Source organism: Candida dubliniensis, chromosome 6 (assembly GCF_000026945.1).
Source record: "Candida dubliniensis CD36 chromosome 6, complete sequence".
NCBI classification, from domain to species: domain Eukaryota; kingdom Fungi; phylum Ascomycota; class Pichiomycetes; order Serinales; family Debaryomycetaceae; genus Candida; species Candida dubliniensis.
This window is the reverse complement of record NC_012865.1, coordinates 858,341-874,376: the sequence shown is the minus strand read 5'-3', so window position 1 is coordinate 874,376 and position 16,036 is coordinate 858,341. Positions and strand designations below refer to the sequence as shown.

Below are 16,036 nucleotides of genomic sequence, written 5' to 3'. Positions count from 1 at the left end.
GCCAACTAGGGAATGTTGTACAGAAATAAGCTTACTCTGAATAAAATAGGAGTGGTGGTTTATCACTTTGACGAGGGAATTTGAGAAATATAAACAACTCAGAAATTCTCGGAATTGCCTTGAATTAAATAATGTTTGGAGGTACACTAATTTGTACATTTACGCTCAACACTTAAGTTGGTCATAAAGACTGATCGTAGCTATGACACGAGTGGGTATTCCTACACATCACCCAACATTCTTTCTCCTCAACTAAACGTATAGGGGAAGTTTCAAGTAGAAAAAGCTTGAACAATCAAATAACTGTAACTTTAGACGGTTAACATGGACGAGAATACACAATGAAGACATAGAAATCTTATTAATCCAAAGTGCTTTAATACACTCATTGTAAAGCTTCATTCTTGCACAGTTTTGAATGGATATGCACTTCAAATAAGAACCGTGTTGAAAGTACTGACAATGGTATTGTGTCATCCACGACAACTGGTTTCGCGTATAACAGCCAAATAGAAAAGAGACTCGTCAAAACTTGAGTTCAACTTTGAAGATGAGCTTTTTGTTGGCACCATTTCATAATAAGCATGTACCACTACTAATTCAACTATCCCCTTCGTGAATCTTTGTTAGAATTCCATAATTTGAATCATTTATAAGGAGAAAACAAGGCTTGACAGTCACCACACTACTTTATTCAAACATTCTTGAAATAGTGAAACTTGAGTAGTATTACACAATGTCTGAAGTTCCTAATCAAGAATCACCGAGTTCATCGATATTTAAACAATCGAATGCCTCATCATCAACAAAAATACATGGTGCTCCATCTAGTTCACAAATTGCTAATGTCGATTTCAACACCTTGAGAAAACTAAATACGAACACCTCGTTTTCATCAAACTTAACTAACTCAACCACTAAAACTAGCAATGCTTTATCCAGGCTATTCACTAGAAATAAGTCGTCATCTAACATTTCAATTTATCATTCTCCAAGCGATGATGATAGCTCCCCAAAGACACTTCGAGAATCTGCGTCTCCATCTGAATCAAGCAAGAGTGGCAATAGGTTGAAGATTGCCCAGAAGTTAAAGTTTTCCAAGAATCAAAGCAGTCGTAAACCAGAATTGTTTTTGGATACCAGTAGCTCAATAAGTGAAGATAACTCTTCGTTTCGGAAAATAGTAACTGGTAATCTGCTGAATGAGGTGAATAAGTCAAGAAAGAACTCAATGAGCTCGCCAATGAGTACCACATTTCATAGTTTGTTTCATCGATCTCATCACAATGGCAGCAGTTTTCAGCAAGATACCAATCTGGTTGCGACTGGCACGACACCTTTGTCCAGTAAGTTCGATGACTTGTCAAAAGTATCCAAGACAACTTTATGTCTTTCCTCAAACAGCTCAAATTCAATAATCAGCAATCCTGAACTAGCTCAGATTTATAATTTCATCAACCCAAATATTTCAATTGAAGATGGAGAGACTAATATGGACCATACAAACAGTTCTTTTTTGGATATTCATAAGAAAATGCTTGTGCCAGCAGATCTGTTTATCCAGAATAAGTTAAACAAGTATCACCAAACAGAAGTTGGATTGGGCATATATGAAAGTGAATTAGATCACGAAAAAGATAGTAAGATATATTCGAACCTTTATCACTACTTGAAACCACTATTCACCCCATCCTTTTCCGCATCCGATTCTGGTCGAAAGGTAAGCATGCGTCCAATATTGAATGCAAATGTGGAAGAAATTGCAAGTTTTGTGAAAGAGAGCTTTTGTTTACACCAACCCAATGAAAGAGCACCATTAGATCACGATAAAAGTTTTAGACTGAAAACAAGATCAAGTGTATCAAGTTTGGGCCGTGCTAAGGTGGACGACTTTGATTACAGACAGTTATCAAATTTGTTTGAGAAATTGATGACAGTATTGAGTCACAACTTACAAACTGCCGAGCCATCGGAAGTATCTTTACAAACTTTGATATTGAACGCATGGAGATATTATAATAATTATATCAGGTTTTACGTGCTAAGTGTATTTCAACCTTTGCAAATTCACTTGAATGAACTATATATGAAAAATCAGAATGGAAGCAAAATTACTAGAATAGATGATCTTTTACTTGTATCTTTTCGCAAGGTTTTTATTACTGAACAGGGTATTGGAAGTGGGAATAGAGAGCCATCTCAATTTTTAGGGAATACTGAGAGTGATGAGTTAACTGGTAATGAATTGTTCACTTCAACTTTGGCTATATTGTCGAGTATATCATAGAAGTGACTGTTTTATAATGAAGAGATTAATGACTAGTATTATTACATTATTTACTTCACTAAACAAACATGATTGACTACTCCAGTTGTCAAATAACGGACATGAGACAAACTAATGAATGCTTTATTATCATCACCAGTATTTGGAAATATGCACTTACAAGAATAAGAATGGACATCTTTTGTGGTAAATTATTGTATAGCAAGAGGTAGTTGTTTGCTGTTTTGTCAGTACAGTATCTTTCACATCTATGGACCGATGCTTGTTTGTTTCAAATGGTTGCAGATACCCTTGACCTTCCTTGGATTCTTCAAACTAAATTGTGAATGATACTGTGATACACCATACGTTAAAAGACATCCATATTTTTGTATATCTTATTTGTGGGTGATATGAAAGTCATTGCAGCTTTGGCGGTAATTTATACACTAAAGAGTATAAGGGTTGTTCATACGACCATGCTAGTTCAACAGCCGGTCTGAAACGTTCAAGGGTTCATTGTTTCTATTCAGAAGACATGGCTCTAGTGTTATAGAATCACTAGATACCTGTCATAGTTCTGACTATTACTACTACTGCTAAACTTCACTTTTCTAAATCTTGTATGATCAGTTCATTTTGTTTTATTGTGCTTTCTAAACAAGAAAATCACTGTAATCTGCTTCAAATGCTGTTCTAATGAATACAAATAGGTTTATTAAGCGTATTCTACCTTACTTGAAATTTGCCGCTGCTAGTTATTTTCAACTTTACACAGAAAGGTTTTGCAACCAACTTTGATTTGCTACACTAAATAATTCTTTATATTTGCGACAAAATTTACAAAACTATATAAACTCCTTTTGGCGCCAGTTTTTTTTTGCAACTTTCCACCACTTTTTTTTTTCTTCTTTTCATTTAAAATCAACTTTCAAAATCCATTTCATCCAGGAATCTTATCTCTTATATGGAAGCCTGTTGGAGCATCATTATGCGATTAAAAATACAAATCAAAAATATAAAAATATAAATAATACATTAAAAAAATACAAAAAAAGAACGCATAATAGAGTTATTGTTATATAAAATAAGACTCCTCAAGCGGTTAACAAAATCGACATCATCAGGTAACAATATGGATAACCATGGCGCTATTCACTGCTGCTGTTTGGATTGTTATTGGAGCATCATTATGTGGAAAAGAAACAAATCAATAATATAAAAATATAAATTAAAATGAAAAGAATACTAAAAAAAAAACACATAATAGAAGTATTGTCATATTAAACAAGTCTCCTGAAACCGCTATTGAAACTACATCCATTCATGGCAGATCCAAAGCATGCAGGGAGAAACTATCGTTTGGATATTTATTGGAGCATCATTATGAGGAAAAGAAACCAAATAAATAATAAAAAAATGAAACAAAAACAAAAAAAAAAAGCAAGCATAAAAAACCTCATAATAAAGTTGTTGTTATAAATTAAAAGACTCCTAAAGCGTGTTTCGAAATCCATGTCCATTCAGAAAGTAAATGAATAACCAAGGCTCTTTCCACTGTTACTTGAATTTTTATTGGAGCACAATATGCGGTTAAAAACACAAATACAAATATAAAATGCAAATCAAAATCAAAAAAAAATACAAATTAAAAAGACGCATAGTACAACTAATGGTATATCAGATAAGACTCCTCATGTTGATTTTAAAGCCAATTCTATAAACTGATTCTCTTAACTTGCCTGGAACCTATTGTTTGAATACTTGTTGGAGCACATTATGCAAAAAAATACAAAATCAAAACCTAAAAAAAAAAAAAATAATCAAATATAAAAAATCAAAAACAAAATGCATAATAGATTTGTTATATTATTAGACTCCTGAAGTAGATTTGAAAATTGATATTACTATTCCCTAGTCATAAATTTACGTCAAGAAGAAATTAAAACTGACTGTCCAATCACGTATAAAACTGTCCAATTAATATTAAATACAAGCTTCCCTAGAAATTGAAGTTCCCTGCTGAAGCTGCTATTATAATTAAAACCTATCCTTACATTCACTATTGAATCAAAATATTACTGAGGTATTACCAAATAATTTATAAAAGATGTTATATATTATCAAACTGTCAAATAAAAAAGGAACCAAAAAAGATGCAAAAATGCAAAAACAAAATAAAAAATATGCAAAAATGCAAAACAAATATAAAAAAAGACATAAGAGTATAAAACAAGCTATAAAGAAGTATAATATAAGACATGAAAAAATAGAAAAAAGATCAAAAACGATCAAAAAAGATAAAAGAATATAAAAAAGAATTAAAAAAGATAAAAACAAATAATAAGTTGCTGCTGTATTATATTGGTCTTCAAAAGCTGATTATAAAACCTTGTGTGCTAGCTTAAAAGGTCTTGATATATATTACTTGTATATTATGTATAGGATACGATATTCTGGGGGATAGGAGATACGATGTTATGAATGGTGCTATTTGGGAGGAAGAAGTAGGTCCGAGGAAGACGTAGTTGGTGATCCACGGATTCGAAACTCTTCCCATAGTGCAGCGCATCTCTCATAAGCAGGGCGTTAGGTACAAAGTGGGGGTACGAGAGCCACCGCTGGGACGGTTTGATCCTATCCTGGGGTACGGTTGTGCCGGTTGCCAACACTTGTACCATCTCTAGCGCCAACACACATAATGGGACGGGTCTACCCTTGGCCAGAAAGGCTGGGCTAGTGGGAACAACAAGTTCCAAAGTCAGTGCCACCAAGGGCTGGGGTTGGGGTTAGGGCCAGAGCCAGGGCCAGAGCCAGAGCCAGAGCCAGAGCCAGAGCCAGAGCCAGAGCCAGAGCCAGAGCCAGAGCCAGAGCCAGAGCCAGAGCCAGAGCCAGAGCCAGAGCCAGAGCCAGAGCCAGAGCCAGAGCCAGGGTCAATGGCCGGTGTCCCTAAGCTCAAGGGAAATGGCCAATCCCAGAGCATGGGTCTAAAGCCAGAGCCCATAATATGGCTAACCTGGTAACAATACTGGGAGCCAGGGCTAGTACTCTTGCCCGCCCTACAAGCCAAGGTTGATGGGTACCAGTCAGTTGTAATGACTGCGTCCAGATTCACCACTGGCAACATAGTTGGCCCTGCTGTCTAGTCCAGTTCCGAGGTTATCGTCTGGTAAACAAACCAGAGTATGTTACAGGCCAGTTTACAATTTGGTCCTAAGACTGGTTGAGTTGTTGCTGCCAGTGCTCTACCTCAGCCAAAGGTACGATCAAGGAGAAGGGGTAAAATTGACATTGTTTCCAAGACCAGTTCAACTGTTTTGTTGTGTTGAGGTGTTGGAATTGTTTATATACAATTAGAGGCAGTTAGATAGCAACATAGCCCTTGAAACTGGCCCTCAACCCCTAGGTCAAGTGCAAATCCATGGCCATGGCAAGGCTGATAAAAAATGATAAGATAGCTGAACCCTTGTTTTGAGGTGCAGTATGATCATTCAAAAAAGATCACATGTTTTAATAAATAGCCACAAGTTAGGTAATTGTTGAATGGGGGACTATCACTTACTATTGGAAATATAGTCCCTATAACCAGTAATGCAGTGATATATATAAAGCGGTCGTACACTTTATTTACATTGTGGTCAACTTATCTTGCTGTTCGGTTGTGTTAAAGCTTGAATTTGTGAATCAGAAAGTATATCATTTTCCATACACAGGTCTGGTCCCTAATTTTTTTACAGTACAGTTTATCATAAACATCTGGTCTATTAAAAGTCAAAGATCAAAAATCATAAAACGTATAATTGTTTTTATTTACTAACAATATTCTCAGTTCTCTAAACCTTTCTATCGTAATAACTTTGAATCATACCAATTTCACTTTCTTCATATTCAACAACATCGATATCATCGGTGGTTTCATTGAAAAAAGTATTAGCTTGAATGACCATCTTTCTTGGTTTCTTTTGTTTCAACACAGCATCCCTAAATCTGCTATATTCTGGATCAACTTGTGATTTGTTCAAATAATATTCTAACCCTTGTTTAACATCACCAGTGCTCTTGAAAATATGTAAATTAGATAAGAACTCACCCAAAGCATCAACAGCAGTACCATCGTCCAATTTAGATGCGTCAACCACAATTTCCAAATCAGAATAATCTGGGTTCGAATATTCAAATTTAAAGACGTTGGCTTTATGCAATTGTTTCATTATGGCAAAACGAGCTTGCATATGTGGTTGTCCCCATTTAGAAGAAGAAGGATCCCAAAATTCTAACCCAATTAAACCAGCTCTTATCATCAATAATGCAGAAATAAATTTGACTATGGTTTGATCATCCTTGTTTCCAATGTTAAAAATAGGGAATACTTGGTCTGGATTTTTCAAAATTAAATATAATGCAACCAACTCAGCACGACATTCTTCATATGATCCAGAAGTTGTACCAAACAATGAACTCCAAGTATCGTTTGGTCCATACCATGACTTGATTCTATCATCTTTGTTATCAAAGTTAAATTTTCCTGGAGAAGTCTCTTGTAATAATTTCCCGGTTCCATGACCTAATAATTCATGCAAACCAACTTGAACTTCGAAAGCTTCGTCACGCCATTTTTTGAATTCGTCTTGTAAATCATCTCCAATAAATGTGATAACTTCTTTTTGCTTAGGATTTTTGGGGTTGGCAGACAATACGTTACCAAGAGAAACATTCTTGAACCCATAGTTTAATCTGACATCATCATAGTTTGGAATGTTAATACCTGCTGGTATTCCTGAACCAGCAAAAGTTAACACTTCCAAGGAAGTAAAATCAGGTGGAGTGAAAGTATCCTTTTCATAAATTTTATCCCATGGCAATTCTTTAATAAATGTGCCGGCATTTGCAACTAACTTACTAAACTTAGCAGTTCTTTCGTGGTTCACCATAGCAACTAACCCTTCCCATTCTCCTCTAACTCCAGATGGGTCTCTGTAGGTTTCAATAAAACCAATGTTGGACTCAACTTCAGGTTTCAAATCCTTGACCCATTCAATTTGTGATTGCTTGTGTGCATTCATTGACCCAGTTGAAAATGATTCAATGTAATACGTGAGTAATTTTTCTTGAGTTTCATTAGCAACATATGGTAATGCCTTGGTTAAGTTTTCAACTATCTTTTGAAATTGTTCATGATGATCACCAAATTTAAAAGTGACATTGATTTTACCATCCTTGGATGTTAATTTGTCTTTTGGGTAATAAGTTGTTTTGTTAGTGGTTTCCGAAGATGCAACATGAACTGTGAATTCAGAATCAGATTTCTTCTCTACTCTAGTATTTTCTGGCATTATACCGTTTTCAGCAAGTAACTGATTAACCAGATCAATTTCTTTTTTGGTTATAGTTTCACTGTTAGGGTAGTAATTGGATAAATGGCCAGATTCGGCATAGCCCAACAAACCCTTTTCTGTACTGAACAATGCTTCTTTGACCTTGTTATATAACTCAGAAACTTTAGTATCGTCGACAATTTTGATCAATTTATCAAAAGTTTCTGGTTCTAAACGGGGGATAAACTTTTTGTCTCCAAATGATTTATAGTTTCCAGCATTATCCAAAAATTGTAAGGTATACTCCAAATAATGTTGAACATCTTGTTTGGTCAATGGTGCCAATTTTTGTTGATACTCTTCGACAGATTGTGGAGTTCCCAATTTACCGTGAATAGTTAAAATCATATCATAAATTGGTTCACTTTCTGGGGAAACTGATCTTAATACGGCTCTTGTTCCTTCAAAGGATGCCCTTGACAAATAATGGGCATACTTTTTAGCATTCTTGGATGATAATGCCTCAAAATGTTTTAAAGCAGATAACACAACGATTGGAGCGTCGATATCAGCATAGAATAATTCCTTATTCTCTTGATTTTTATTGGACACCTCGGACATTGTTTTTCAGAAGTGATATTGGTGGGATTAAATGGAATGACGATACTACTAGCAATTGAAGAACTGTGAATTTAACTTTCAAAGAAAATAAACGAATAATAATATTAAAAAAAAAAAAGAAGAAGAAAAACAATTAAGTTTCAATTGTTCTTTGTTTTATATGATTTTGGAGAAAGTGGGATTAATATGTTTGAAAAAAAAAAAAAAAATTGGGGCGTATAATAAACTTGTAGTAGAATACACACATTAACTGAATAGTGTAACCCAGACGGCAAAAAAAAAAATGAATTGTTTTGACTCTGGTAGAAACATCTACTAATCTAATTAAACCTCCGTTTCTTCTTACATAGCATATTAATTCTCCAACAAATAGTTTTGCAGGTGAACTTTTCTGACCATAATCCATGTTTATTGGTGAAAAATATATCAAAGATAGTAACAAAACCGGAGAAGTATATAGTGAACGGATTCACATATCGGAATCGCCGTTTACCGCATTGTGGTGTGGCAAAAGTCTTTGCTTACGCCTAATTACCGCGCCTTATAGTAAATTGGCACGACCGAGGACTTTTTATGTAATTGCTTCTTTATTTTTTTTTTCTTTCCTTCCCAAACTAAATAACATTGAAAACAATCAAAGCTACGTACATTATTTTTTAGCCTATCCAAGAATTTGACTTCTAAGTGAATTACTTTTATAAATATAAAGCAGAACTCAACACAAAAAGGGATTGCATCGATGGCAAAACAGAACATAAATAAGAATACCGAACACTTGCCAGGTGAAGATACAATATCCGGAAGGAATCATAATATAGAGAGTAAGCAAAATAATATTGATAGTGAAGATGACGACGAAGAGGATGAAGATTACGACCCTGAAAAGAAAAATGAAGCAGATAATGCAAGTGGTGTCTCCAGTGACGAGGAAGAAGACAATGATCGATATAAAGATGAAAAATCATCCAAAATACCTGACTATTCTACTATTGAATCAAGTACATCACAAATTAAAACTAGATCTCAAAGACTTCATGAAAAACTACTGAATCAATCTAGATTTATTGGAAATTTTGAGGTTGATTCGAAAACAGGACTTGTCAAGGATCAGTCGACTATCGATGTTGACTCGATATTTGAAAATTTGAAAACTGGGAGTCCAAGTATAGATAACCTGGAAGAATTAAATATTGACAATGAAAAAATGGCAAATAATCAACAACAACAGTCGAATATAGATGAAAATGAATTTGAAGGTCCAAAACAGATTAAAATCCAAATCAATTACACATTTGCTGGAAAGCTAATAACAGAAACAAAATACGTTGATGAAAACTCACAAGAAGCCAAGGCATACTTAAACTCGACAAGCAATATTTCTTCCAGTAATTCGGACAATGATATCCCCTATAGACGATCTCAAGTCAAGGTGATTAGAACGGACCCCGTGACTAATGAAACAAAGGAACTACGCATCAAACTTAAAAGGCCATCTTTGATAGATAGGTTTTTATCGGTCAGTGCTAATAGCAAAAAAATGAAATTGTCCACTCTAGAGAAATCACGGCTAGATTGGGCCAGTTTTGTTGATAAGAGGAATATTAATGAGGAATTGAAAATTCATAATAAAGCTGGTTACTTGGATAAACAAGACTTCATAAACAGAATGAATTCCAAGCGGGATGATTTATACTTGCAAGCTAAAGAAAAAGAAAAAATACGGAATCAACAATTGCTACAGAAGTGAGTAAAAGTCTAGAATAGTAGTATGTTCCCGTATTGGGTCATTGTTTGTAGATTGTATAATGTTGTTCTTGTCTGAACTATATCATGTAAAGAAAACCACACAATAGAAGCAAAAAAGTAGTGTATATGTGATAAATTCTTAAAAGGAGCTTAATTTTGAATCCTTCCAGCGAAAATTTTTATTATTTCAAAGCCTTCACAGTCAAAGAAAAAAGTAAAAAAAAAAAAAAAACAATAACTTAGCGTTCAATAACAAAATAAAAAGTGGAACATAAGGGAATACCTACCAGAAGTACGACATGTCAGACGACGCAAACAATACAAACAATATTCATGTGGACACTCCAGATGAGTCAGTTTTAACACCTCCAATTGAACCAGTAAACCACAATGTTACTTCTACGTTAAAGAGGAAGAATGAAGATGCAGATGATAATGAAGGCAATGAACAATCAGCAAACAGTCATTCAGGCAATGATACCATCAATTCATCATCGATCAAAAGAATTGCATTAGATAGCGAACAGTTAGATTTACAAGATAAAGAGGAGGAGCTACAACAGACTGCCCCCATTATTACCAACAACAGCACAAGCCATTTAGAGACCGAATCTGAAGAGTTTGACAAACCGAATGAAGACGCCAATCAAACTCAAGAAACTCTTGAACCAGCATACGTACCACCAGAGCTGGATCATGCAGATGAACAAAACACAGCTTCGTCTTCCTCATCTAAGCCAGTATCCAACCATCGTGATAGAGATGATCCTACATTTATTCAATTGAGAATGTATTGTCCCGTCAAGGAAGCTAGTACAATTGTTGGAAGAAAGGGAGAAACAATCAATCATTTAAGAGAGAAGGCAAATGTAAGAATTACCGTTAGTGAAAACTTGAAGGGAGTTCCTGAAAGAATTGTTGCTGTGAAGGGTCCAGCAGAAAATGTTGCTAGAGCTTTTGGATTAATTACCAGAGTCATTTTGGAGGAACCAGAGGATGAACCTGCAAGTATTACTTCACAGCAGTACAACTTAAAACTATTAATACCCCATCCTATGATTGGGTTTATTATTGGAAAACAAGGATTGAAATTCAGAGAAATTGAAGAAAATTCAGCAGCCAAGTTGAAAGCAGCAGAAAATCCTTTGCCATACTCTACTGATCGTGTATTATCTGTTATGGGTGTTGGAGATGCTATTCACATTGCTGTTTATTATATTGCCCAAGTTATGCTTGAACACAAAGAGGTATTGAAGAAGAATAAAGTTGTGTTGTATAACCCTGCTAATTATCAACCAACAGATCATCAAAATCTTGGAGGTAGACAGCGTCATCCACCTAATAATTCATATAACAATCCTATGGGTTATCAAGCTAAATTACCACCATTCAGTAAGCCACCACACCATCTGCAACACCAGCAGAGTCCTTACAATTTCTCCATGATGTTTCAACCAGCAGTTCAACCTCAACACTTTGGTACCCCAGTAACATCAAACCCCAATGCTATCTCACCTGTTGGTATGCAACCCTCGATCAATGTACCTCCACAGAACCAATACACCGATGAGTTTGGAAATACGATAGTTGGAGAAGTTATAACAACCCCACCTGTTCAAGCAGGTCAAGATAAATATAATCAGGATGTCTTTGTTGCCAACTCTAGTATTGGGTCTGTTATTGGAAAAGGGGGTAACAACATCAAACACATCAGAGAAACTAGTGCTTGTACATATGTTAAAATTGAGCCGGATAAGGGACAATCCATGATGTTAGGTGGAGGTAAAGGTATGACTAATATCAGAAAGTTAACTCTAACGGGATCCTTGAACTCTATTCAGACTGCTATTTATTTGATCAATCAGCGAATTAACGCCGATAGAGAGAGAAACACCCGTTAAGCTGATAAAGTGTCAGACTGTTTTGTATCTTGTGATGTACATTCTGCAAGTTTAACAATCAAGAGAGAGAAATAGCAATGGGTATTCCCGTACCCATAAAAAAGAAAAAGGAAATGAAAACTCTGTATAATTTTATTGCTACTCTGCTTGTTTAATTCAAGTCAATTATCTGTATTCTAATATTTGTATAGTATCTTAATGTACTTTTACTTTGATAAAACAATATCGTTTCTCCTATTTATGGATATTGTAAGGAATCTCCATCTCGATAAACTTCTACAATTCATAAATAAATACAAGTCTTGTATTAAAAGACTACTTAACTTTAAAAAAAAAAAAAAAAAAAAAAATGAAATTTGAAATGAAATGAAATGTAATACCAATGCAAACGTTTCTATTTACCAGTGCTTAACACCCAAACTAGTTAAAAGCATAGTGAAGCCACTAAAAAGTCCCTCACCTAGTACCAACCCACTACTGAATATAATCATACCAATTTTACCATTAGGACCAATCTTCTGCCAATTGTAACAGATCAACCCGCCAATAAACCTTGCCAAAGTGAAATTTGGGGTGTTGTAAATACCTACACCAACGGCTACTCCACTTGGCAAATAAACCAAATATTTATGATACAGTGAAGTGGGAGAAACAGTATTTTTCAATAACGATATAAGACCGAAAATAACCCCTAAAACCAATGCAAATTCACGGATGTGAGGAGGCAATCCTTGACCAGTAACTAACCTTGAGCAATCGATCCAAACCACTGCAGTTGGAATTCTAAACATCTCGCTCGGTATCTGGTACACACTATTGTACACTTTGTACATGATTGAGCTCAATCCAACGGAATATAAAGTGCCCAATATCTGAGCAATAAATTGAGATTTTGGTGATGCACCAATTAAATGACCTGTTTTCAAATCTTGCATGAGATCTCCTGCTTGTTGAGCTCCTGCTTCAGCAACTCCACCAGCAACTAAATTAATCAAAATTTTCGCTGGATGGTCATTTGAAATTATCAATGCAAAAATCAATTGTGATAATTTCCCAATCCCACTCACGGGGTTTAAATCAGTCTCTCCTAATGCTCTTACCCCTAATATTGAGAAGAACATTGCCAATATAATTGCTGCTAATGATGCATATATGGGAACTGTATTTCCAAACACTAGTTTCAAAGAAATAATGCAAAGCAATGTAGATACAGCAATTCCTATTACTGTCGATTTAGTTGAAATTAAATGTCTTTCAGGAACTTCCATTGTATATTTGCTATCTTCTTTATTCTTCTTGCCATCATAGGTACTATTTTCGGGATTTTCATTGGACGAGGTCAGCGATCTAGTTTCCTCTTGATCCAGTAATAAGTACTCATTTTGTTGGTTCTGTTGTAATTCAAGATATTGATCTAAATCTCTTCTTTGTTTAAAACTTTCTAAAGCATTATTAATTGATTTTATGCTCACTACAATAAAAGACACCAAGGAATCACTAATCATCACCGTTAAACTAATCCATAAGATCCAGCCTTGTCCCCCATTTATCCAATCGTCAATTCTTCCAGGTGCCCATTCCATATGTTTTGCCAATGGAGCTAATACACCCCAACCTAAGATGGCACCAAATAACATATACGAGACTGTTGGTAACCCCATAATGATACCTTGACCTATGTATGCTGGAGATGGCTGAAAATTCCATAGATAGTGAGATGATAGGTAAGTACCGAATATAGGAATCTTTTTCAAAATAGGAATGAAAAATGAAAGTATGGTGTATGCTGCTGATATTATAAATGTGATTATTAATGATCTCATATTGGAATCATAATCATCTTGAATGCTGGTAGTAGTTGCAGTTATTAGTCGTGATTTTGATGATTGTTGGGTTAAATTCTCCAGTCCATTTTCCCCTTCTTCTTCTTCTTCATCGATAAGTATCTTTTCATCGCTCACCTCTTTATCTTGATATATATCACTTCCATGTAAAACTGAAATCAAAGTTGCAGTAGCACTACCAGATGGAAAAGGTAATTTTTCCTTTACGATAACTTGCTTCCGCAACGGTATGGCAAAAAATACCCCGAATAATCCGAGTCCCAACGACCAGATCATTAACTGACCCAACCCAAAATTCAAAGGTCTGCCCAACCCACTTTCTTCATTAGTCATAAACTTTTCCATTGCGGGGATTATACCAATAAACCCGTAACATAAGGGACCTGTTCCTACTGCAACAGCAATACTCTGGACAAATACATTTTCCACATCGGTGAAATTCTTAGCAATGGATATTGGCAACAACTTGAAAATTGAAAACGCTAGTAAGGCAGCTGGTAAGGACATCATTGAAACCCATCCAGTTTGTAATCCAAATTGGAAATTCGATATAAGGATCAATGAACCTATTAGTAATCCAACTATAGTGGATCTCAACGTTATTTGCGGGATGTCTAATTGATCTAGATATGTATGAGTGTGAGGGCTTTCATTAGTTGATCCCTGCCGTATTCCTTCATTATTCGATATTGTTTCTAGTGACATCATGTAAAATAATAGCCAGTTGATATAATAAAAAAAGAGAAGAAAAAGCAGAAGTCCTCTTAAAAAAAAAAAAAAAAACTATGGCTTTATACTTGCGCAAATGATCCACTGCAAAAAAACGTACAATAAAAAAAATTTCGGGGCCATTCATAATAACTCCGCGCGCACGATAATAGTAGTAAGGTTAGTAAAGTAAGTTTGTTGTTGCTGTGATTGATTGATTAGTCAGCTGAAATTGCGAATTTCTAACGTTGCGATGCGAAGCGAATCCGATAAATTCTGGACAAAGATAAGCCTCTCTCTTTCTCGCTTCCTTGCTTGCTTCCCATGCTTTCGGAACTTTTTACCGAATTCGGAAATCTACAAAAATCTGAAGGAGCCGAATCAAATAATATGGACTTCATTGTATAAACAGACTATATTACATCTAATCCTCTCCAAATAATATGTAGTTCAAGATGTCACTTAATGTGATAACACTAACAAGTTTCCCCTCATCATCAACAACAAATAAACGATGCAATCTACTTTTTCTTATGGTATCCATAATGGTACTCAATCTATCATTCAAAGTACAGGTGTGTACACCTTCAAACTCCTCCTGCCTTCTTAACAAAGCATCTCCAACAGACAAATCCAAATCCGTGTACATTCCACCTTTAACTAATGCCAATATATCCACTGCTTCGTATACGTTGATTAATTTCCCTTGTTCGTCAACTATTGGTATCGAGGAAACAGAATTCTCAGTCAACAAATGAATGACTTCTATAACAGGTGTGTCCATGGTACAAGTAGATAATTTTTTCACATCACCTAATCCACTCAAATTCTTGAGGGGTTTCAATAACATTTTCGTTTCTTTACAATTCAAAGCCACAAACTTCAAAATTCTGTATTGTGTCAACACACTAACGACAATTTCACGTTTAGTTTTTTCGTCCTCATCAATCAATGGGATTCTTCTAGCTTTTGATTCTAACATCTTGACACATGCTTCGTACAAAGACTTGAATGGATGTATTGATGCTGTTTCGATTTGATCCACCCCTATGGCTTTTTCGATTTCTCTTAATCCGCCTAATGTTAGTTGGTCAACTAACTCAAACTTCTCTGGAAATTGTAAATAGTATTGTATTACATTGATAAAATCTGACGATGTCAACAATCCAGCGAACCTGGATGTTTGGTTATTCCATAAAGGTGCTGAGACTATATTATTTTGCAATAAAATATTCAATGACTTTTTCACTAATAACGAAGTATCCAAAACAATTAATCTATAACTCACAGGTAAGACGTCGTAAGATGTTTTACTTTGTAAAAATAACCTAATAGCTTTGATCCCAATTTTTTGGTCATGTTCAATTTGTTCAGGCGACAAGCTCAATATATAATCATTAGGAGTAGCTGCCGATGGAGGTGCTATATCAGTCATTTTCTAATAAAAATTGAATTTCAGAATAATAATGATAATAATAATAATAACAAGAAGTGTCAAACCAGGACACTGTAGGCACGTTTTGTTGGTTATGAAAAGCGGATATGTTCACCAGAAGTTTCCTTTTCACATTTTTTTTTTTCCTTTCGTCGCCCGAAATTTGTTGTCTACTTTTCTTTTTGCTTTGTTAGTCTTTC

At 35.1% G+C, this 16,036-nt stretch overlaps 6 protein-coding genes across 6 annotated transcripts, besides 2 other annotated features; 3 read left to right on the top strand and 3 right to left on the bottom strand. All coding sequences in view use genetic code 12, as the record gives it.

Moving 5' to 3' along the window:
* Window positions 1-3,976: part of a repeat region (core RPS domain consists of a single partial RPS unit of 1535bp; orientation FT antisense) that runs on past the window's edge.
* Window positions 1-3,976: part of a repeat region (RB2 region) that runs on past the window's edge.
* On the top strand, window positions 737-2,287 carry CD36_64490 (conserved hypothetical protein; the record flags this gene model as incomplete). The annotated part of the gene is made up of 1 exon (XM_002421114.1): window positions 737-2,287. One exon carries the CDS (start codon window positions 737-739, stop codon window positions 2,285-2,287), a length of 1,551 nt encoding a protein of 516 aa, XP_002421159.1.
* A 2,123-nt stretch (window positions 3,977-6,099) lies between the features above and the next one.
* Window positions 6,100-8,202, bottom strand: CD36_64480 (dipeptidyl-peptidase, putative; the record flags this gene model as incomplete). Its single annotated transcript, XM_002421113.1, has 1 exon — window positions 6,100-8,202. One exon carries the CDS (start codon window positions 8,200-8,202, stop codon window positions 6,100-6,102), a length of 2,103 nt encoding a protein of 700 aa, XP_002421158.1.
* Window positions 8,203-8,941: 739 nt separating this feature from the next.
* CD36_64470 (SWR1 complex subunit, putative) lies at window positions 8,942-9,949 on the top strand (the record flags this gene model as incomplete). Its single annotated transcript, XM_002421112.1, has 1 exon — window positions 8,942-9,949. The coding sequence occupies one exon, from the start codon at window positions 8,942-8,944 to the stop codon at window positions 9,947-9,949; it is 1,008 nt and encodes a 335-aa protein (XP_002421157.1).
* Window positions 9,950-10,247: 298 nt separating this feature from the next.
* CD36_64460 (RNA binding protein, putative) lies at window positions 10,248-11,849 on the top strand (the record flags this gene model as incomplete). The annotated part of the gene is made up of 1 exon (XM_002421111.1): window positions 10,248-11,849. The coding sequence occupies one exon, from the start codon at window positions 10,248-10,250 to the stop codon at window positions 11,847-11,849; it is 1,602 nt and encodes a 533-aa protein (XP_002421156.1).
* Window positions 11,850-12,247: 398 nt separating this feature from the next.
* OPT8 (oligopeptide transporter, putative) lies at window positions 12,248-14,401 on the bottom strand (the record flags this gene model as incomplete). The annotated part of the gene is made up of 1 exon (XM_002421110.1): window positions 12,248-14,401. One exon carries the CDS (start codon window positions 14,399-14,401, stop codon window positions 12,248-12,250), a length of 2,154 nt encoding a protein of 717 aa, XP_002421155.1.
* Window positions 14,402-14,825: 424 nt separating this feature from the next.
* Window positions 14,826-15,836, bottom strand: CD36_64440 (SNF1 protein-kinase interacting protein, putative; the record flags this gene model as incomplete). Its single annotated transcript, XM_002421109.1, has 1 exon — window positions 14,826-15,836. One exon carries the CDS (start codon window positions 15,834-15,836, stop codon window positions 14,826-14,828), a length of 1,011 nt encoding a protein of 336 aa, XP_002421154.1.
* Window positions 15,837-16,036: the final 200 nt, after the last annotated feature.